We start from the raw sequence: 22,377 nt of genomic DNA on the forward strand, positions 1-22,377 counted from the left end.
CTGCAAATTGGAAACTCAGCGGGGAAACCATGCTCCATGAGGTTTTGGACTGTTTTGAATCCGGTGTGCAACATTTATGAGGGTTTAATGGTAGACACTGAATATACAATCCATAGGTATGTTTGAAAAAGTGTAAAATCACTTAAAAATACAAATTGTTTGGTTTTAGCAGCCTTAAAATATGCATTTTTTGTGCTTTAAAGATCATCTTGTGTTGCCATGTTTCTACAGCAGCAAGCACACCAGCCAGAAAAATTGCATCCTTTTTGGTATGTGAAGGCTTCTGTAGTTCCCCAAAGCACTTGGGAATGGGAGGTTTGAGTAGAAGAATCCTCTGTTTGTACCAATGTGCAATTGAATGTCAATAATTCTTCTTCATCATGTGGGCATAAGCACAGAGAGATGGATTTATAGCCCTGCAAACTCACAACATTTACCTGTTTCTCATTGATTTTCGTGCCCGCCGCAGAGATTCCCTCCAAACACTTGGAGATGATGGGCAGCACGTTCTTTTCAATGTCTGAAAACTGACAGTAGCCCTCCGCCAGTCGCCGGATCCTCCGCTCATCCATGTCCTGCAGTTTCTGTTCACCACACAGACACAAGACAACCTCATCTAATTTCACACCCCAATCCAGAAGACGAAGAGAAGATTCTGGAGAAACTAGGTTTGTTTGGCTGAACATGTGTGTCACTTTCTCACATTGAAGATCTGCGGTGTCTCTGTGTAGTAGAAGTAGTTTTGTTCCTTGTTGAATTTCTGCAGCTGCGACGCGTAGTCGTTCCTACACTCCTCCGCCGTGTGCACGCGGGCATGGGCATGCTGCCTGGCCTTGAGAGTGAAGGACAGATGGAGTGGATGGAAAGGAAAGGGAGGGGAAGATCAAAGGATGCAGACGAGGGAGAGGGGAAGAGATGCAAAACAAAATGCAAAGAGGGAGAAATGCAGGAGAGAGACAACAGTAGTAGTTTTTACACAGTCTCAAAATCAGTGTTAAAACATTCATTCCTCAATGTGTTTCTTTACTTTCTCCACATCCAGCTTTGTGGCATTGAGGTCGCTTTCTGTTTTATCTGCTTGTTGCGTGGCCTTATCTGCTTCTGCCCATTCTTTGGCAAAGCGCTTCTTAGTCTGCAGGGCACAAACACACATGAATGAAAACATTAGTCCTGAGGGATTCCACAAATGTAACTCTCAGTGAGAAAGTGACGGGCTGGTTTCACACTGGATGCGTGTGCGGTGCATGGCGGCGGCGGCAGCAGCAGTGCTTGCTCATTGTGTGAGCTGTTGGGCGCTATACAAATAAAATTGAATTGAACAGGTTAACATGTGTGACTAGCAGCCTTAAGGCATCGCACAAGCTTCCAGTGTGAATTTATAGACTAATAATACAAAATAAAATAAAGACTTACAACAAAATCTATGTGCATGATAGAAAAAGGTCTGTAGGAAAACAGATTTTGTTAAAAGCTGCATCAACAGGTGACTCACGCTTTCTAGTTGTTTAAAGCTGTCCCCTAAAGTCTGCTGGGCCTTTTTTGCATCCGACAGGTGCTGAGAAAAGAAGAGGTCACAGTGAATGTGCTGCAGTTTGAGGAGAAAACACACCAGAACCTAATAATAATAATAAAAAAAAAACAGTTATCTGCCAAACTCCCGCTTCCTACAATCCTCCCATTTCTCTTTCCTCCCTCCTCCTCCTCCTCTGTCTCTCACTGTTTTCCGTTCTTGTTTGAGCTCCTGCAGATACTTGGTGAGTTCGACACAGATGCCGGTCATCATGTTTTCAGCGATGAGCTCCCGTTGGCCGGCGAAATCGTTCAGCTCGTTCAGGATCTCCTGGAATGACGCGTAATTGCTGAATCTGCCGCAGGAGAAATGAGATGATTAAACAAATCATCTAGTGAACCAGGAACAACCCGCATTTCAGTCAAAGAAGGGCTGCTCCATAATTTTTTAAAAGGTTTACAACAACTGAGCATTTGCACTAATAACATCCAAATGCAAATTCCAGTTAATTGAAAGTGGACATTTATTTGGTCTCTCACTTGCAGTCTTGTTCGTCTTTGCTCCCTCGTTTGGCATATTTCTTTGACAGACTCCTGTTGAGACAGTCAAAAGCACAAACACATGAATACAAAATAACATCCATGAATCTATTGTATGTTAATCAAAGTTAATAATCTATGCCTACGAAATGTACGGTGGCCTGGAAGTGCAAACCATTATTATAAAATGTGAAATACTTCTGTGAAACACAAACTTCATGGATGCTGTTCTGCTATAAACCAAACAGGTTTATACCAGTCACCAGCTAACCAGAAGGTTTTTTTTTTATAAATCAGCAAATCTTATGTAGTACCGCTTCCTTTCAACCTGGTTTTCAAAATAAGAGCCAATGACTCCGTCTTTTTACTTCTTATGTCAAACTTTTGCCATAACGTTCACTGTATTAGTTGATGATATAAAATAAAACAAAACAAATGTTTGAATGTCATTCAACAAGTCTTGTCTTGGCAGTTTACATGTTAAATAGTATAATATATAGTAATACTATATTATGGGTCTTACTGTCTTACTGGGATTTGTAAAAAGTAATAATGGTTTGCACTTCCGGGCCACTGAAAAATGTCCTTTGCACAGGACTGGAAGAGTTACATGAACCTGGTGAGTGGGTAAATCTGTTTTTAAAATAAAAATATCTATATTTAGCGTCAGAATATCGATAAATCATATTTCATGAGTCAGGACAAAATACTGCATCAATATTTCATCTCACAACCCTAATAAACATGCAAACCTGAGTTGCTTGGCGTAGCTCTGTTCTATCTCCGTCCGTTCCTTCACAAACTTAATGTAACGCTCCACCAGGTCCAGGCCTGACTGCGTATGCTTATCAATGACATCATACTGGTCCTAAAAGAGGAAGAACACATTTTTACAAACACAGGGGGCCTCTGCTAACAAAAACACCTCCAGGCTGACAAGTCACAGCAAACCTGTGTAAGCTGAAGGTTTGAATAGTGACACACTGTTTGCTCCAGCATTTTTAATCGATTGTCAAGGGTGGTTAGATTAAGATTAATGCAGAAACTAAAATTAAAATGGTAAAATGGCCCAAAACATTTACACAAGCCGTGTCAAAAAAACAACAAAAAAAACACATGGCATTTGTCTGCAATGGGAATAGACTAGAGGTGGACAAATATGGTTTTGTCTACGGTCTTGCTTTCAACAGCTCACTCCTAGCACCAAAGCCCACACACAAAATCCGTGATTTTGCATCACAACACACAGGAGTTAATAATCTACTGCTGATTCCATCAGTAAAGCTGCAGACACACTGCACAATCTTCACAGTCTTTACTGATTTTGAAAAGACTTAGGAGTTCACACTAACCCAATGGTTTCAGCAGATTGTTTTATGTTGTTTGTAAGACTGAGGATCACATTTAACGACTGCGTCTGATGACTGAAGACGACATGATTTGTCAAACCAACTGAACACATCACACAAGAGCGACACTGAGAAGGGTAAACAAACATGGACGACAGACGGTTCTTCGCTGTTGCTGTTGATTGCGCAGCTATCTACTCTGAGAAATCAAAGAAAAAAAGACGGGTATGGGTGAAGTCATGGAGGAGTCGAAGTTGGCATTGTTGTTTAGATATTCCCGCAACTTCCTGTCGATCGGTTTAACTCATACAACATATGTATGTAATTAAATATACCTGGCACAAAAGCAGCAGTTATTTGTTGACATGATGTCGTAGGACAAACACAGGTTTTACCAGGCTTAAGAGAGCCAGAGTCATGCTATTGTTCAAGTGTCAACACAGTCAGAGCCTCATACAGCCAGACTTATTATTATTATTATTGTTATTATTAATAAAATAATAATACTTTTACTTTTGCTTTCTATCAGAGTGCTTTGCAGGGAAAAACACCTGTACACAGTTTCCATTTATTTTTTGGCCTGTCTTTGGACATTGAGACAAAAAAAAATTTATTTTGCAGAATCTGGTGTTCATGTACAACTACAGTGTTTTTTTTTTGTTTTTTTTAAATAAAATTTGTTTTTCTTCATTTTCTGGCCCGTTTATGGTTAAAATAAGAAAAACATTTTGAGGCTTTGTTGTTAAAGGGTTAAAAATGTGTGGTTTTTAATCACAAAATAATCACTATGTTGTCCTATGAAATTAAAAAAACAAAAAAAACATAGTAGTAGAGTAGGAATTCCATTTTCATGAGTGGATTTGCCACAAATAGAAAGTCTTCAAAAAACTCAGCACACAAACACACGCCCACAGAGTCTCCTCCCTTCTCTCTGTCTCTCACACAGGTAAGGAACACAAAGGTGCAGTATAGAATAAAAGTGAATACAGGGCAGGCACTACTCTGCTTTCAACATTCCTTTTTTAACAGACATTCATGCCTTCAAAACACACACACACACAGAGTGGTTTGCACAGCTAGTCTTCTTAGGACACTGCAGTGTCTTCCATTCATTTGGACGGCCTAAACAAGGCCTTATCCCTAACCTTAACCACAACCCACTCCAGTTTAATCACACCACAATTCAAATCCTTAGCCCTAAATATAACCAGTTCCTCAGAAATGAGGATCTGCCTTGTTAGGTTTTGGTCTCCATGAGGACTACTTTTTCTGACAAGGTCCTTGATGGGTAACAAATACAGACACACACACAGAGGAACCGGTTGAGCAGGTAACATTTGTCCTCTCTGTCCACACAGACTGACACATACACAGAGTCCTGACGCTCAGCAAAGACCTCACTGTAAAATGTGAGCACAAATCTGAACAGAGAGGACGCAGAAGAGTGTGGAAACCCTAATAACAGGGCGGTTCTGTTGTGAAATACACAGTTAGACTGGACTAGGTCTACGCCGTGTGTGTGTTTACTTGTGTGTTTGTTACCTCTTAAAGGACTTTTTCTGACGTAAACTCAGACTTTGTCAGGGCTGCTGTCCAGTGGTCCTCATGGAGACCAAAACCAGGTCTGAATGAGGCAGAACCTCATTTCTGAGGCTGTCCGGGGGGGTTGTACGTGTGTGTGTGTGTAGGCTACACTGAGCCAGAGACACAGATATTGCGTCCTCAGAGGAGAAGGAACCTTAATTCAGATCCAACATTAACACAGTTAGCAAATGTCCTGGATATGAGAGCAGGAGCAGGAGGAAGAGGAGGAGGTGGAGGAGGAAGGAACAGGAGGAGAAAACATAAGGGGAGTTTGTCACTTTCCTGCACCAGGAAAGAGAAACATCATGTGACCGAGAAACAACATGTTGATCTTGATGGTGGGTTTTAAGAATCCATCGAAGTACGCTCACGTTTCCCACTTCAGTTGCTACAAACCAGTACTTTTGTGAAATAAATATCTGCATGTATGTACAAGAGCAGGAAATAGTGATCCTAACACAGAGAGTGTTCAGGAATGAGATAATCATTAGCTCAGTGCAAACCTCCGCCCTACCACTGACAGTCTCAGGGGGTCTGTCCAGACTCTGCAGCCAGATGGACTCAACTGGTCCCACCCCTCTGTGTGACGAAACACAGCCGTGTTCACTGATCCTGGCTGCTCGAAGTCAGACTTTACTTCACATCAATCACGGCGAAAGAGACCAACCATCAGAAAGCACTTCGTCTATGGGGTCATTTAGTAAAATGGGACTATTTATTACTAAGTATTTAATTTTACAAATATTGAAAATACAGGAAATAGTAATGATTGGGATTTCACTCACAATGAAACACAAATGACCTCAATAAAAATATTCATTTAATCATTAAATGAAAAATGATGGATAACACGACAGGCTCCATTCTTAGTGCATGTGCTCTACTATACTGTTGATGTGTATTTTGGACAGTTCACAGTCTAGAGTCTCTAGACAATGACAGGAAACAAGGGCAGAGAGAGCAGAGTGCAACAACAGCAACAAACATTCCCATGGCCAGGAATCAAACTGTGGCTGTTGCAGTTATGCCACTGGATTATCACACATGTGCTGTTTTAATGAAAGGTACACAAAGAATAGAGAATAATACATTTAGTAATTTACAGTCTGACCATTCAACACTTCTGATACCAGCGAGCAGAACTTGCTAAAATACCCATTTCCCCTCTTTTTTCCACTATACAGTTTCAGAATGGTTCACTACTTCCTGCATGACCAGAGCACAGACTCAGTCTGACACTGACCAGTCTCTGAACTGAAATACAGAAGCAGGGGTTTGCGATGTGGTTCGCTGCTCACTATCGCAGGCTTTCAGCAGTACTGTCGCTAAATACACCAGACTCCTCTCTGTTAAATGTTGACATTTGAGAAACATGAAAAACAGTTTAAAACAGGAGTCACGGTTAAAAACTGTATCTCTCGTTCTCCCTCTTTCCTGCTTCACTGTCCTGTCCAATAAAAGCAAAAAAGCCCCACCAAAGTAACTGTGCAGTGAAGGTCAATCATCCATGAGAAGCAACAATAACTGAGGCTTTGACGTCTGCCTTGTCGATACACACAATGTCTTCAAATGTCTCAATTAGGGCTTTTTATTACTTAATTAATCGTCGGCTATTCTGATAATCAATTTTTTTTTGTAATTAAAACAAGTTCTCTGAGTTTTCAGGTCGTGAAAGGTGAATATTTTCTGGTTTCTTTGCTCCGTAGCACTAAGAAATCATTCAAAGTGACATTTAAATATAAGACATTTAAAAACATCATCATTTCAAGGTTTGGGAAACACTGTACTCGATTAATTATAAATAAAATATTAAATTATAATAATATATAATAATATAAAATAATCAACAGATTTTTTGCCAATGTTTCAATGTTCCATGTGAGCTGGAATTACATTATGATGATAAGGAAACTTTAAACCGTGTATTCTATGTTTTATTAATTGCATTTTTTCTATGTTTGTATCTTCAAGTTCAGAAATATTCTTTTCTAAAATGATTGTTCGTTATTTGATAAATTGTGACACGGTGAAGAGTATTTCATTCAGCAGAGCAGGACATTTGAACACATCTGGCTGGAGGTATCCCTCACTTTTAACCTCCAGAGAAAGCTGTTCTCGTCAGGATGCACTATATTTTATAATATCTATATCAACTGATTGACTTGTATTACGTATTACCTAATATGACCTATGCCCGACTTAAATAATTGTGCGGTCTACAACTATATGTTTTTTAATGAAGGAAATGTACATCTGCATCTGCTGCGACAGGAGTATGAACAATCTTATCTAACTTTCACTGCAGAAGAGAACTGGTATCAGTTACCGGACAAAGCACTCCTTATGTATCAGCAAAAAGTCCAATATCCGGTATGCCGACCCCAATGCAGACAATGATTCTGTGATAATCAATATATTGCAAGACAATCACATAGCGATACATCACGATATCTGTCTCACTGAAGGAAACAAAACATCCGTGAAAAGTTAAAAGTCTATGTACTGAACGTGAATGGAGCATCTCTCCACCATTATCCCGCTGTAAACGCCCTCTTCTTCAGCCAGGTAACTTCTGCCTAATTTTCATGAGGAGACATAAATTAGCGACACCAAGAGAGTGGAACTGGCAGGTGCCTTCATTTATTGATTAAAATATCTATATTTGTATTGATTATCGTATTGCATGAGGAAGGACAAATCTATATGTTGACCCACCCCTAGCAAACATAATGTTACATGTCTGATTTCCTGTCAGACATGTAACAAAACAAATGTGATCATCAGCCATGCTGGTTTCACATGCACATGCTACCACTCGTTCCGTTTCTTCCTTACTGACCAGGCGTCAGAGGCGGAGCTTTAAACAGTGGAGTTTGCCTCTCACGCATGAGTAGGTCGAGCACAAGGTTATTGTAGTCAACAAAAACTATATCATATTTGTTAACTGAAATAAAAATAAAAACTAGAGCTTTAAAAAAAAACTGAATCGTGTCCAAATACATTTTTAAAATTGCATCTTTTGTTGGGTTTTTATGACACACAATACTTATTATGACCTTTTTGCATTTTACACCTGGCAATATTCCATATTACAAAAGAAAACTATAAAAATTAAACTAAAACTAAGCATTTACAAAAAATACAAACTAATGAAAACTAGCAAACCCGCTCCAAGAAAACAAATCAAAATTAAAACTAAAAATAACTATTATAACCTTGGTCAAGTATCTTACACCAACAACGTCACCTGTGACATCAGATGGCCCAGAGAGAAGCCTCAACTTCCGGTGTCACCTGAGGATCACTTCCTATAGAGTCATCTCGCAAGCCTACGAGGATTCTGAGTGACCGGGCGCCTGGTGATCAAGGATTCATAAAACTGTAGTTACATGCCGACGTTGTCTTTTGCATTTATCACAAATGTTCTGCTGCACAAATTACACTTTCGGTTTGACAAAGAGAGACAGTTTAAGAAATCTCTTAGGTCTGTTTCCATCAATTAATAGACCAAACCAATCGTTGATGAGTCACCAACAAATACAGTTGCAGCTCCACTGGTTGATGCATGACCTGAAATTGCTGTGACTAATCAATTGTTTCAACTCTTACATTAATAGAGAGCCTCTGTTTTGGTTTTACCACAATGATGTCTGATAAAACAAACATCACAGCTCGCAGTGAACAAATCACAAACAGCAATGGTTATAATCATTCTGAGCTTCAGCATTAACAAACAGCCCAGCAGCCTCACCCACTCTGTTTAACTGCTGAATAATCTCAGAGGCATGTCGACTCTGACCACAATCACAACAGGATCTGGGGAAAATGTGTTCACTTTGCTCATTTCACTGCCAACTATTAAACCAACTCAAACAAGCGACCCATGCCAGGACATTCTGTTTGAAATAAAACATATAATTGTACTGACAATAACGTGAATTTGTTCTTTAATCAGCCTAATAGAGCTCTGTAATAACAAGACACTCAACAGAAAATGATTCATGGTCTGATTATTAATCAGTCCCAGCTCCTCATACAGAAGGATGTCGTGGCTTTTATGTGTCGTCAATCAAATGTCTTTTGGTTTTCATTCCTGGTCAAAGCAGAACAAGCAAAGAGGAAGATACTCACAAGTTCAGATGTGTTAGTCTCACTCTACAAGTTCAGTTACTACTGATTAGGTGACATTTGATGACGTAACAACGGTAATTCCCAACCTACACCAGGTAGATTATGTCCTGAGAAGTACTAGTAGAAGTCAGGCAGGAGGACTGATGGAGTGAAATGTGTCAGGGCTGCCAGGGGACCCATAGCTGAGAGGATGGCCCCTTTAACAGCAATGAATGTTTTATGAAAAGTTCTCCAACCAGTGGCCAGATAAACATTCAGCACCTGTCCTACCTGTCTCTACTTTGTTTTTAAAATGTTTTCCTCTTCTAAACGCTGTAGTATATATGCCAAGACTGTCTGCGGCAGAAATACACCCAAAAAAACAAAGAAGAAGACGTGGAGCATAAACCTTGTGAGCTTGTGCCCAAACTCCAAACACAAACAAGACCACGACAAAGTTGGCGACAGCAAATGCAAGACGGAGAGGTGGGGCTATGACATCGTTTTCCGGGAGTTGCATATTAGTTTTATACAAGCAAACACATTTTGACCTTCTTTTTTTTCAATCTGGGCCCTGTTTTCCAAAAATAGCCATTTTATGGTTCCCAAAATGCCAGTTTCTTGTGTAGAAAAAGAACTTGTTCTTGTGTGTGTACAGGCCTTCAAAAAGAGAAAAGGACTAAACATGACATCCAAGGTTACTGTTTTCTTCATCATTCCCCTTCTTTTGACCAAAACAATAAATGCCACACCAAAACACAAACGTCTCACCAACTGTTACGGACTTGGGTGAATGACCACAGCCCAAGTGAGGCTACGTCAACATTACTCCACTCTTAAAAAGACGTTTTTGAGTCCCGATACCAAAGAAGTTTGAAAACACTGTTTGCAACGTCAGGGCTGCGTTTTAGTGTATCCGGGCAGAAAGAGGAAACCTTTGAAAACATTACCACATACAGGTCTGGCATATGCACTTGAGAGTTGTCGAGGATGGTTTTTCGGGAAATGCAGTTATCCATACATGGTACTTCTAAAGCAATGTGACACGCAAGTACTCTTTCAACTTCTCAAATAAAATATGAATGATAATATTTATATGCACATTTCCTGAAACTACGCCATGTTTACAGAAAACAAACTCAAAAGAAAAAGATTTGTTCCGTTTCTATGTGGCCTTCATATGTACACATCCAGATGCGGAAGGATTTTATCTGAAAATGCCATTTTAAAATGAACAAACAGACAATGAATTACAGCCATGTCCTTTTATAGCAAATTGTGGCAATACAATTCAGAACAAAAACTTGCATCTCTTTTAATAAGACGTACCATTCTTCTGCTAAAGAAGTCGTGTTTTTTTTAGCCCCTTTTCCTACCAACATTTCCAGGAACTTTTATCACCTGGAAGTAGAAGACGATAAATCCCTGGTTTGCGTTTCCACTGCACCTCAACGTTCCAGGAAAATGTATTGAAAAAGGGTGATGATGTACGGGGGATCCTTTTACAGGTCTTGTTTAAAGGTGGATTGCAGCCGCACTGGCTTAAACAGCTACAACATGTTTTCCACCAATCAGTGTTCTTCAGCACACAGCCCCGCCCCTCTGGAGTTCCTGGTAATCTAATGGCACTTTTCCACTACACAGTTCCAGTGTGGCTCGACTCGCTTTTCCATTCAGGGGGAGCACATGGTAATTTTTTATCACCTGCTATGCCGGTCACAGAGAGTGTCGTCACTGGAAGTCATGAGCACGACGTCCAACACAGGAATCAAAACGAACAATGTCTGTAGATCAGTTACAAACATGCGTTGATCTCCAACATTTAGAAAAACCTCAACATTTAACAGAGGATTCTGGCGTATTTGGCGACCGCACTGCTGCAAGCTGGTTTCATGCAGCCGTGCTATGATGACTCCGCCCACGTTGAGGAGGTGCTGTAGATGCATAACGATACCAAACTGAGTAGAGTCAAGCCGCGCCATGCCGGGCTAGAACTATATAGTGGAAAAGTGCCATAAAAATCCCTAATTGCGACTCTGTACTTCTTTGGATGAAAGATTGGGGTCAAGGAAAGGTTTTCCTGGTGAATTTAGGTGTTTTTTTTCTAAATCCCGGGTAAATGAGATAAGTTCCTGTGGTGGAAAAATGACTATTAAGAGGCTTAAGAGGCAGAAATGTTCCCAAATTTGGCAACCTTTCTTACTTATTTCAATCTTCTGCACCTAATTCCATTGTGTACCATTGTTTTACTTTATTTATGCATTTAATTTCCCCCTGCAGCCTTGATCTGTATAAGTGTTTTGTGATCTCTATTTAGAGATTTGTGTGTCATTATTCTGTGCAGGGGTCAGTATTCTGCCTCTGTGCAGCCATTTCTTTTTACTCTCTTGTTAATTTTATCTGCAGTCGTAATTAGTGTTATTTTAATCTTTTATTGTAAAATATTGTTGCAAGCTACTAGGAAAAAAAGGGGGAAAATGAATAAACTACACTGTTCAACAACTTTAAATAACACTGACACCCAAACTGACAGCCAAACATAAACTGGCAAATAATAAAGATGGAGTTTTTCAACCATTTTCTTTTAAAAATTGGATGCTGTTTTTGGTGTAGGACCCCAGGTGGGGCCCCTTAAAACACCCCAGTGGTGTGTACATTTAACCCCACACCAGTGTGTAGATAAGAAAGGGAAAGAAAAGGCCAGAGCCATAAACCTTCCTGCTTTTCTCTCTGTTTATGATAAGGTATGCAGCAGCAGTAGTTACGAAATCCTCAGGCTGTAAACTTTTTACAGAGACTCCTGTTATTGTCTCAAGGCTGTTTAACGAAGGCCCACAGTGAGAAAAACACGAGTGGGGCAAAAACAATAGCAGGGCAGTGTCTGCTCCACAGGGATGTTGGAGGAATTCGGTGTAAATGATTCTCCGCTCCGTCAGAGTCAGCTGTCAACTTACCCACAGATCTGTTCCCCAGTCCATGTCCGCGGAGGAAAAGCCCACGAATCCTCTCCCGACAGTGGAGCCGGATCCACGGAGCGCCCAGGTGGTGGAGGGGAAAAGTAAAACGCAGTCCTCACCTCAAAAACAACAGCAAACAACAATAACAACAACAACAGATCCCACAAAACTTTTCGAGTGTTGAAAGCGGAGGTGGCGGAGGAAACGTTCGGAGGAAGTCTACGCCTTCTCCTTGGCACGTATACGCCTGTTCTGCCTCTGCCTCTGTCCTGTCTGTGTGTGTGTGTCTGTGTCAGCCTCAGAGAGAAAATATCACGTTCAGGCGCTTTTCCTCAAGTAAGTCCGGGTCCCAGAAAGAGAGAGAGCGAAAGAGAGAGAGAGAGAGACACACACACACACACGCGCGCGCGCGCGCTCAGGGAGGGAGGTGGCAGAACTGGGGCCCGTTTCAGAAAGCAGGTTAAGTGAAAACTCTGAGTTAGTCAACCCTGAGATGAGTGAAACTCTGTTTATTTCAGTTTCACAAAGCCGGTTCAGCTTAACTCTGAGTCAGTTACCCTGGCAACATACTCGGCGAAGCTAACCTGCTCGCTGGCAGGTTTTCTTCAACAAACCCTGAGTTTCTCTGTGTCTCCTCCCCTCCTGCTGAGCCTGAAGCAGCTGTCTGACACTCCGTCTCGTTTCCTCATTCGTACAGTTGATATCAAAACACGCATCAGAGCACAAGTAATGACATTTACATCGAAATCCCAACACACAAGCTTAACTCAGAGTTGCTTGAACTAATGCTGATCAGCTGTTCTGAAACTGAAAACTCAGAGTTTGACAGCTCAGAGTTGGCCAACCTAGAGTTATGGTTTTAACTCAGCGTTTGTTGAACCTGCTTTCTGAAACTTTTCTGAAATTTTCATCATAAATACTAAAACATTTGAATTCACATGTTTATCTCCAGAACAGGATTAGGGCCACATGTGAATGTTTTTGGAAACAAGATTTAAAACAAAAAAGCCAGAATTCTGACTTTAAAGCTCAGAATTAAGGTAGAAAAAAGTCAGAATTTCTGACTTAAATCTCAGAATTCTGAGAAAAAAGGCCAGAGTTCTGAGAAAAGTGTCAGCATTCTGAGCTTTAATCTCAGTCTGAATAAGACAATGTCCCTTTAACAGTGGTGGTCCTGTTCCGATAATTGGTTTGGTAGATTTTACAGTGAGTCCCAAAGACGAGGGTGGCTGGTGAATTTTTCCAACCTTTTAGGTAAGGTAGAATGTGTAAAATTTAGCATTTATATACATTTATATACAGTACATGTTGCAGACAGTGGTGTGCAGAGACATTTGGAAGGGCATGGGTGAAAATTAAAAGGGCACCTACTGTTCACAGGTGAGGCAGGAGCCACTAGAATATAACTTCCTACATTCTCACACACCTGTGTATATCTATACAGGGACATCCTTTCTATCACCAATATGGATGTTTTCTATACATAATATAGAATATAATTTCCTCTAAGGACACACTTTAGGACATTGTCATCTATAGTGACAGTAGGGAACTTCATAACACATTAGAAGGGCACCCGAAGGAAACAAAGTTGCAAGGGAAACTTATACAGTAGGAATTGCATGTTGTTGGATTGTGTGAGGAAACTGGAGAACCCGGGGAAAACCTAAGAAGAAGAAGTGAAATAAGTGAAGCAAAGCACAAGGACACAGCGGTTAAATAAAAGAAAAATTTACATAGATCAAAAACCTCGCGGGCCACGAGGGAGTCATTTCATTTTCATCACTTTCATTTTCTTATTATGTTTATTTATTGCTGTTGGTTTGTCTGTGACCTACAAAACAAATACAATGTCAATATGTGTATGTTACACACTATCTTTACTGACCATTTATTTAACTCACAGTTATACACAGGTAAACAGCTTCTTAAAGCAAAGTCTTTTTTAGGCTTTTTTAAAGGCTTTTTTAGCCATACCATGTTTCACTGCTGATGCATGATGAATCAATGCATCTTGCCACGTACCAGGTTGTGACAAAGTTTACTGAACAACTGCTGGGTTTGTTCAGTCTGTAATTTTTCTGATAGAAAATTTACTTAAGTTTTAGAAGTAAAAGTATTAAAAAAAGTGAGGAGTGACAAGACGGAACAGCGAGGACTCAGACGCAGAGGCCTTTTTATTGTCTTTATTGGCACTCTTAATGAATCACAAGGCAGATCCTCTTACTGAGGGAAAACAAAAGCGTGGCTATGAAAACCTATAACAAATGGCGAGCGCAACGCACAAGAGAAACGTTGCAGAACTATAAACGCGGAACAAAAAAATCACTCCGAAGAGGAAACAAACTTAGACTATGGTTATCATAAAAAACTTAAACAGAAAACTCTCCAAACAGAGGAAAAACAAACTCAAAGCACAATCCTACTGATTGGCGATCTATAACTAACTAAGAATGGGATCAAAAACAAAACGCAATCTAAATGATTGGATCTAACTAGTAAGAGGTAAGTCACAATCCTAGTGATTGGAGTTCCTAAAAGGCTGTGAAAATTAACCAAACAAAAAATCTCTCCCAAGGAGGAAAACAAAAGGGGCTATAAATCAGGTATCAGCCAACAGGCTATGATAAGAAAACTTACAAAATAAAGCGTCGCTCACAAAGAGGATCAAAACTTGAGGATTCTGTGGCTGTGACGAGGAGCTCGGGTGATCAGGCATGGGCGATAACACACTGGCACTGATACTGATACTGGGGAACAGAGAGTTTTTAAAGTGCACATGGCTTAATTGTCAGCAGGTGTGTGTAATCAGGGCCAGCAGGCCGGCAGGGGAGGGGGCGGGGCAAACTGCCGGAGTGACAAGGAGCTAGGAATCGAGCCATGGTAGCTCAGTGATAGGATGAGTTGTCTTTCAATTGGAAGGTTGTGGGTTTGATTCCTGGTTCTGCTAGTCTATATGTCTCCTGCAGCAAAACACTTAACCCATGACGCAAAAATCCACATCTCTTCTCTGTTAGGAAAACATCTGCCCGCAAACAGCAACAAGAGCAGCAGTGACAACACAAGAAGCACAGTTAAAACAATTACTTTAATTATACTTTTTAAAAAATTGAATCAAAAGTAAAAAATAACATCAGGTAATCTGAATCCATGTTATCTGTCCACCTTATTCTCCCACAGCCCAACTCTCTCTGACTGATGGAGGTTTAAGTATCAACATAATCTATCATAATCTACAGATAATCTGGCTACTGTGTGCATGAACACTTGGTGGATGATCTGATCTTCATGGTAACCTTTTTGAGGGGAACCTTCCCTTTCCACGCATTCCACATGACGCAGGAGCTCTCGTACGCGACAGCATCTGCAGTCGTGTACAGGCCGTTGAGGTTAACGTGGTGGCACTGGTTGTACCAGAATCCACCCAGATAGTGGTGAGCGCAGTTATTTCCCCACAGATCCTGGTCTTTGTCGTAGGTGGTGAACTTCATTTCGTTGTGGTGTATTAAACTGTCGCCTAGAAATAAAGAAGAACAAGCTGATGCAAAGCAAAGGCCTCTAGACTTTTTAAAAGAGTCTTTGGGTAATTCATGAGTATCTGCAACACAGGAGCCCGTCTGTTAAAGGGATAGTTCAGGGTTTATGTGACGTGATGCTTTTCCACTGCACAGTTTCAGCATGACTCGACTCTACTCTTCTTTTTTTTGCTTTTCCATTAGCGATTGTACCTGGTACCTTTTCAGCACCTGCTGAGCAGATACTACGTGTGATGTTGACAGACTGTCAGCCACCGATTGGTTAGAGAGGGTCATCACTGTAAGAGTCATGAGCGCAACGTCAATCGCCAAAGTCCATAGAGAAAATCTGCATCAATTTTACATCATGGCACCCAGGGGTTAGTGATCCTTCATTTGGATAGTGACACAAACTTACCAAATGAGAGAGCAAATCAAATACAGCTTAGGGCCCCATATAAGCTTGATTCCTATTCCTTTAAGTGTCATAATGTGAAATGTGAAAATTGAAGGTGGGTTAGTCTATGTGCATTTTATGTAGAGCTTTAAATCATGGACTGCCCATAAAGATAGATGACATGAAAGCTCCCAGAGGGGAAGCCAATCCGTCTCTATTGCCTCCTGGTGGCGGACCATGGTATAAAACCGGTTCTAAACAGATAGGACAAAATAAAAGTCAAGAACATATCTAATAAATTCTTTCCAGAGATGGTTTCTTTCATTGCAGTTCTTACCACGATGATGTATGGTAACGTGTTCATGTTTGTGGTGAGTTTGGTGTTGTTTTTGGTGGCTCTGTCTGTGTGTCTGTGCTTCCACATTTGCTTGCAATATGAGAAACAGAGGCCAACCGAGGATTGTTAGAATTTGTGATAGACACACACACCAGCAGCAACAGCACATGTTTATAATGTACATTGCCGACAGAGGCTTGTTGCGTGAATGGTGTGAAGTCTGCCATCTCTGATTGCCTTGTTTGTTATTTAATGAGCAGAGTGAGACCTCTCTGACTCTTGATTAGACGTGACTGTGACTCAAATGATGTTAAGTGGGAGGAAATGAAGACACGTTTTGTCCGTCTTTGTTTACATCTGTGGTTGAAATAAAATGTCCTTGTCCGAGTACCCTATTAGTTTGAGTTTTAAAACTTGTATTTCCAATTTCAGATCCATACAGTGACCCTCACCTGCCCCTCCACCCGTGTAGCTGCCCAGGTGAAGTTGATATCCACCCTTCTCTGACTCGATAGAGAAAGAGGAGTACAGTGCTGAGGCCTTTGCACCATCCCATCCTTCCATGTCCACTCTCAGCTCATTCTCCTTCCTTATAGTAAGATAGAAGATGTTGTCCAGGCCTATATAGACACACATAAAGCTATAGTTCAGTTTACCTCCAGCATCAAATAATGTATTTCCAATCATTTCTGATCAAATATAGAAACTCAACTTCAAACCTCTTTAGGACTCACCGAGCCAGTATTCTCCAGCGACGTTCCCAAATCCTGTCTTATACGCCTTCCAGGGTCTGAAGAAATTTTCACTTCCATCCATCCTCCTCTGAAACACCTGAGAGGGAGAATGAAGGTTTCATTTCAATTAAATTAAAATCAAAACATTAAAATAACAAAAGAAATAAAAACAATGCATATATTAGAATTTAATTGAAGTAAGATCAAAAATTGCAGTTTGAATGTGTTTCAATGGCACTTTTTTTTGTGCTTAACAATTTGAGTGTAACACTTGTTTGTACACAGTGTATTTTAGCCTGACTGTAGGAGCTGAGCTGGAAATAACAAGATAAAGTAAACATACACATTCTTGCCAAAATGCATGACATGTGCATGAACACAGACAAAATTATCAAAAGACAAAGAATAATAAACAGGCAAAATGTGCACAACCGGCCATAAAAAAATCTAAAATAGTAAAAATAAACACACAGCTTGTATTATACACTGTCTATTGATAAGAAATCCGAGCAGCACTCACCGTCCATCTGCCCCCATCAGTGTTCATGTCACAGTAGACATGCAGTGGTGTGGTGGGACCTCCTGGATAAATGGTGTACACCCCACTGGAGCTGGTGTTGTCACGGCGATAGATATCATCACAGTCGCTGGGCAGGTAAGAATGGGTGTCAGAGTGGACCGAGGCCACAATAACCAGCAGAGCTCCAAAATATGTTGCCTGTACAGAAACGGAAAGATACGATTGATTGATGTACCTTTAATTCATATGTCTTTAAAGCTGCAGTCAGCAATATCGTTCAACGGTTAACATTGTCCTGTCCCTACCATTTCCCTCCCTCTCTATACATCAAGATATTTAACTACAGTACTTTACTGACAGCAACTTCAATTAAAAAAAAAAAAGTGTACTTTCTGTGTATCCATCGTGGTACAGTTCCTATTAGGGTCACGCCCTTAAAATATCTGAAATTGCCCTTGGTATTCACATGAAGTAAAGTGTACAATGCCTCTGTAATTTAGATAGTTAATTTAAGATAAGATACTTTATGTCCTTTATTAGTCCTGCAATGGGGAAATGTACAGTGTCACAGCAGCAAAGTACCTTAAAGGGATAGCATCTTACTATAGACTCCAAGTCATTTTTTATAATATTACTTAAGTAAAAGTCTTAAAGTATATGACATTGACCGAACTTAAGTATCAAAAGTAATTTTATGATATAAAATGTACTTAAGTAAAAGTATTAAAAAAGTGAGGATTAAGGATTGAGCCATGGTAATTCAGTGGTGGGGTGAGTTGTCTTTCAACTGGAGGGTTGTGGGTTCAATTCCTGGCCCTGCTAGTCTATATGTAACAATACTTAATGTGGCGTTGACAGACAACCGGCCACTGAGAGTGTCGTCACTGGAAGAGTCATGAGCGTGATGTCAAAACACAAGAATCAAACACATAAAAACCCTAAAAACATGAGTTCATGTCCAACATTTACCAGGGAAATGTCTAAAATCTCACCATTTAACATTTGAATTCAGTGACTGTGTCAGACAGAGTCTGTGATCCGGTCATGCAGAAAGTACTGAACTAATCTTTTTAATGAACTGATTCTAATGATTCAGTTACACCGAAAAACAACTGCTTTGCTCGTTTGTGTGTCGTATATAAAACGATGTCACAGCAGTTACTACAGTAAGGCAAAACTAGCTGCCTGATACCAATCCCAGTAGAGTCGAGCCGAGTCATGCTAGAACTGTCTATAGTGGATAAGTGATCTACAACTACAACAGTGTCCTGGTCCTCGGGGCCCCTCATAGGACCCCTGTCCTGCATGTTTTAGATGTTGTCCTGCAAAATGAAACCAAATAATTTAAGCTCTGACTCAAAGTATTGATGCACCTACTTGTTCTATGACTACTTCATGACTTTCCTCAATTCATTCTTGCTTCACACACTGTATATAGGTGTAGACAGCAGGTGTTCTCCGAAATAGACTCCTGCTGTTTAGCTACTGCTGGTTCACAGCGGTGACGTAGTGAAACAGATAATTCTAGAAGTGGCGGTTAATATTTAACTAAGAATACTATAATGTCAGGAGGTGGAAGCCAAATTCACCTCAGCAACAGTCAAAGTTTCCATGAAAAGATCGTCTCATGCTTTAAACATCTGGGAATTCTCACTGACTCACAGATGTATTTTAAGAAATGTGAGCAGGTGTTTAACACTGTGAGATTAAAGTTGAGTGGATGTGTAGTTGTGTGAGGGACTGACACAAACTGACACAAACTCAGTGCTGCTTGAGCTGTGTTCGCCCCCTGGTGGCTGCAACCTCGACAATCAGAAGAGCCATTTTGACCCCTCTCCACCAAAAACCAGTTCGACCCATAAAATGAAGGTAACATCATGTAATACGTTATATATAGAGAGAGATATATCTCTCTCTATATAAATCGTAGTTTGTTGCATTTAAGAAATTTAAGAACTACAAAAAGAAAACCATTGTTTTTAACCTTGAAATAAATCCTTCCATTCTTTGTGGTAAATTTATAAAATAACCACTTTAAAAAACATAAAAAAAATGTTAAAATAGGTTACAAAATATTAAAACACTTATTTCTCTCTTTCTTCTTTGTCAAAGCGACAGGGGGCCTCTGCAGAGGGGCTGAAGAACCCAAAGGGAAAACAGATATTAGTGACGTAACAAAGTAAATTCTGCGACATCTTAAGAATGTGTTTGGTGCTTTATCTTGACGTTAAACAGCCTTCTCTGACTAAAGGCACTAAAGTCCAGTCATCTTATTTACACAGCACTTTCAACACAAGCTAAAAGCTAAAAAGCTAAAAAAAAGTGCTTTGACAAACAACAAAAACAGGATAATCAGAGAAGGACAAAACCATTACATCCATTAAATAGAAATCACCAGAAATCAGTTTAAATAAAAGCAAAGTATTTTTTAAAAATTAAAAACAACAACACAAAACTCAGGGAGTCAATGAAGAGTGTCAATGTTTATAAGGCGATATATCAGAACGTGTAAAGTCTTACTGTTGTGTGATGTCATGTCATTGTCCTTATTGTTGATGATGATGATATGAGCGTAGAGTGTGACTGTGCTCTTACCTTCATCGCTCGCGCTGTCAGGTCAGAGTCTGCTCAAATAAACCTTTGTGGGAAACAGGTCACTTTTAAACAGACACATCTGAAGATACGTACGCCCACAGTGTCACAGTGTTTATAGAGGCGGGGTGGTTTTACAAAATGACACAATAATGTACAAACCTCATGCACTCATTCACTTGAACTGACCAAAAATTGCAAAATGTAAACAACTTTAGAAAATGTTGTTTTCACCATTTATTTAAATGATATCACTGTATAAAAAGTGTTTTATAAAGTAATAGCACACTGTAGTTTTAATCATAGACTGAATATTAAAAAGTGCATGTTGAGTCTACCTGAAAGTCTACCTGAAAGTCACCAATTTGAACACAAGTCTGAGGCAAAATGAGCTTTTACTTCTTCTCACTTGACTTATTACGTCAGTTAAATGTCTCAATCAGCTCTTCTTCAATAAAACATGATGTCAGTTTAGTAAATGAGGTTGCCATTTAGAGGAAAACACAAGCTGTCAGGAACACCACTGTATCATCCAACAGGTGTCAGGTTTCAAAAACTGCGCTCCATATCAGCAGTTAAAGAGGAAAAAGAAATCCTCTGCTAACTTATTTTATTTACTCTGAGTTTTCTGAGCGGCTTTATTTAGTGGTTCTGCATGTTGACAGGGACCTCGACTCTCCTCCTCTCATGCTGCTCCTTGAAATATGTTCTTCAATGTAATTTAATAATATTAAAAAGAAAGATGGAAAGAAATTTCTCCTCACGCTCCTTTCCTCAGCCCAGAGTAAAGTCAGAACCTGCTTGACATTTACAGCACAGTTATTGATGGCTCCTCTCGAACATGGAGAGGAAATCAAAGCCAGAGGCCTCTGAATGATGGCACCAAGGAAAGGTCAATGAAAAAGTAGATTCCTTCCTCAATGATTATGTATCTCTCTCTATCCATCTCAGCCTTCTGGTGGTGAATTGAAGAGAGAATGAGAGAGATGGGTGGGGGAGGGGGAGGGGGCTGTATAAGTGATGGTTTTCTGCCAGGTTTCGCTGCTGTCGACACATAATCCATGTTAATAAATGACTCCTGAGGTCATCACTATGTAGCTGCGAAGAAAGTAGGAGAAAAATGAAGGCAAGAGGGAAATGGGTTTCTCTGTGAGTGTGTGTGTGTGTGTGCACCTGGTATTCCTTATGTTGTGGGGACCTACATCACAATATGTCTTCCTTATGGGGACAAAAATCAAGTCCCCACTACAGTTTAAGGTGAAGACACATTTTAAAATTAGGCTGAGGTCATGAGGTCAGGGTTAGGTTAAGGTTGGGGTTAGGGTCAATGTTAGGAATATGAGTAGGATTAGGGTTAAAGTTAGGGATAGGATTAGGCCAGTAGACTCCAGGGAATGATTGTAAGTTAATGCAATGTCCTCTCAAGTCTTGGAAACCATTGTGTGTGTGTGTGTGTGTGTGTGTGTGTGAGTGCTCTGAACACAGTATCCACCTAATATTGAAACTAAAACCCAGGCCTGGTGATGAGGGACACAAAGGTTCTTGCTTGACTCTTTGTCTGCCTTTACATTAATAAGATTGTGTCCCGCCTCCTTTTAACAAAAGGTATCTGACCTGAATTGCTGTGTAAAAACTGATGCACCTTTTTCAGATCTTCATAGATAATTCACTGTCTGTAGCGATATAGTCCTCACATTTAGAATGAATTGGGAAGAAAAGACACTAATCTACACAGTAATTTTAGTGTAATGTTAACACTTAATTTAAGAGGAATCCTGTTTGTATCTTGTTCTTATTTATCTAATTCTAAGGCAGTGAATGATCACATCAACTCCTTTAAGGTGAACCAGGAGATGTGGTTCACACTGAGGGTTAGTGGCTTGCACTGTTGCCTCATAGCAAGAAAGTCGCCAGTTTGAATCCTGGTATGACCGAGGGCCTCTGTGTGTGTGTGTTTTCTTCCCACAGTCTGAGTCGTCATAGCACGGCTGCATGAAACTGTCGTGATGTCGCTTCACACACAACACAAACACACAAACTAGTGACAAGCAAAGCAGTTATTTTCAGTGTAACTCAATTATTAGAATCAGCTCATTAAAAAGATTAGTTCAGTACTAAAGACTCGGGCTGAACGGGTTGTGATTTGGCTCATGATCGCCGGCTTATAGCAGTGCTGTCGCTAAATACACCAGACTCTTCTGTTAAATATTGAGATTTTGGAGATTAACGCATG

At 40.2% G+C, this 22,377-nt stretch overlaps 2 protein-coding genes across 4 annotated transcripts in view; both read right to left on the reverse strand.

Annotated features, from left to right (window-relative positions):
• The window catches only part of LOC122771496 (cdc42-interacting protein 4 homolog), a 26,925-nt gene extending 14,492 nt beyond the window's left edge, over positions 1–12,433 (reverse strand). For 2 of the 3 annotated variants that reach the window (XM_044029097.1, XM_044029096.1), the window contains exons 1-8: positions 12,047–12,433; positions 2,802–2,917; positions 2,050–2,103; positions 1,718–1,865; positions 1,493–1,555; positions 1,028–1,132; positions 704–832; positions 438–584 (exon numbers count right to left, since the gene is read on the reverse strand). In XM_044029097.1, the coding sequence (XP_043885032.1) occupies positions 438–584; positions 704–832; positions 1,028–1,132; positions 1,493–1,555; positions 1,718–1,865; positions 2,050–2,103; positions 2,802–2,917; positions 12,047–12,070 (786 nt within the window). In that variant the 5' untranslated portion in view covers positions 12,071–12,433. The remainder of the gene's footprint in view (positions 1–437; positions 585–703; positions 833–1,027; positions 1,133–1,492; positions 1,556–1,717; positions 1,866–2,049; positions 2,104–2,801; positions 2,918–12,046) is intronic. The other variant, XM_044029098.1, reaches the window with a different exon arrangement.
• A 2,685-nt stretch (positions 12,434–15,118) lies between these two features.
• On the reverse strand, positions 15,119–20,197 carry LOC122770668 (microfibril-associated glycoprotein 4-like). The gene is made up of 5 exons (XM_044027649.1): positions 20,148–20,197; positions 17,553–17,750; positions 17,033–17,129; positions 16,751–16,918; positions 15,119–15,566 (listed from the first exon to the last, which is right to left on the reverse strand). The coding sequence occupies exons 1-5, from the start codon at positions 20,151–20,153 to the stop codon at positions 15,298–15,300; spliced, it is 738 nt and encodes a 245-aa protein (XP_043883584.1). The 5' UTR covers positions 20,154–20,197; the 3' UTR covers positions 15,119–15,297.
• Positions 20,198–22,377: the final 2,180 nt, after the last annotated feature.

The sequence above is a fragment of the Solea senegalensis genome, linkage group LG6 (genome assembly GCF_019176455.1).
Source record: "Solea senegalensis isolate Sse05_10M linkage group LG6, IFAPA_SoseM_1, whole genome shotgun sequence".
Classification (NCBI taxonomy): domain Eukaryota; kingdom Metazoa; phylum Chordata; class Actinopteri; order Pleuronectiformes; family Soleidae; genus Solea; species Solea senegalensis.

Bases quoted from the DNA above. Each gene is read 5' to 3' on its own strand.
- LOC122770668 (XM_044027649.1), bottom strand. The intron at 17,130-17,552 runs GTGAGTGCTGCT...TCTCCCTCTCAG, and splicing joins CTGATGGGGGCAGATGGACG to GTGTTTCAGAGGAGGATGGA. The intron at 16,919-17,032 runs GTGAGTCCTAAA...GTGTCTATATAG, and splicing joins CGCTGGAGAATACTGGCTCG to GCCTGGACAACATCTTCTAT.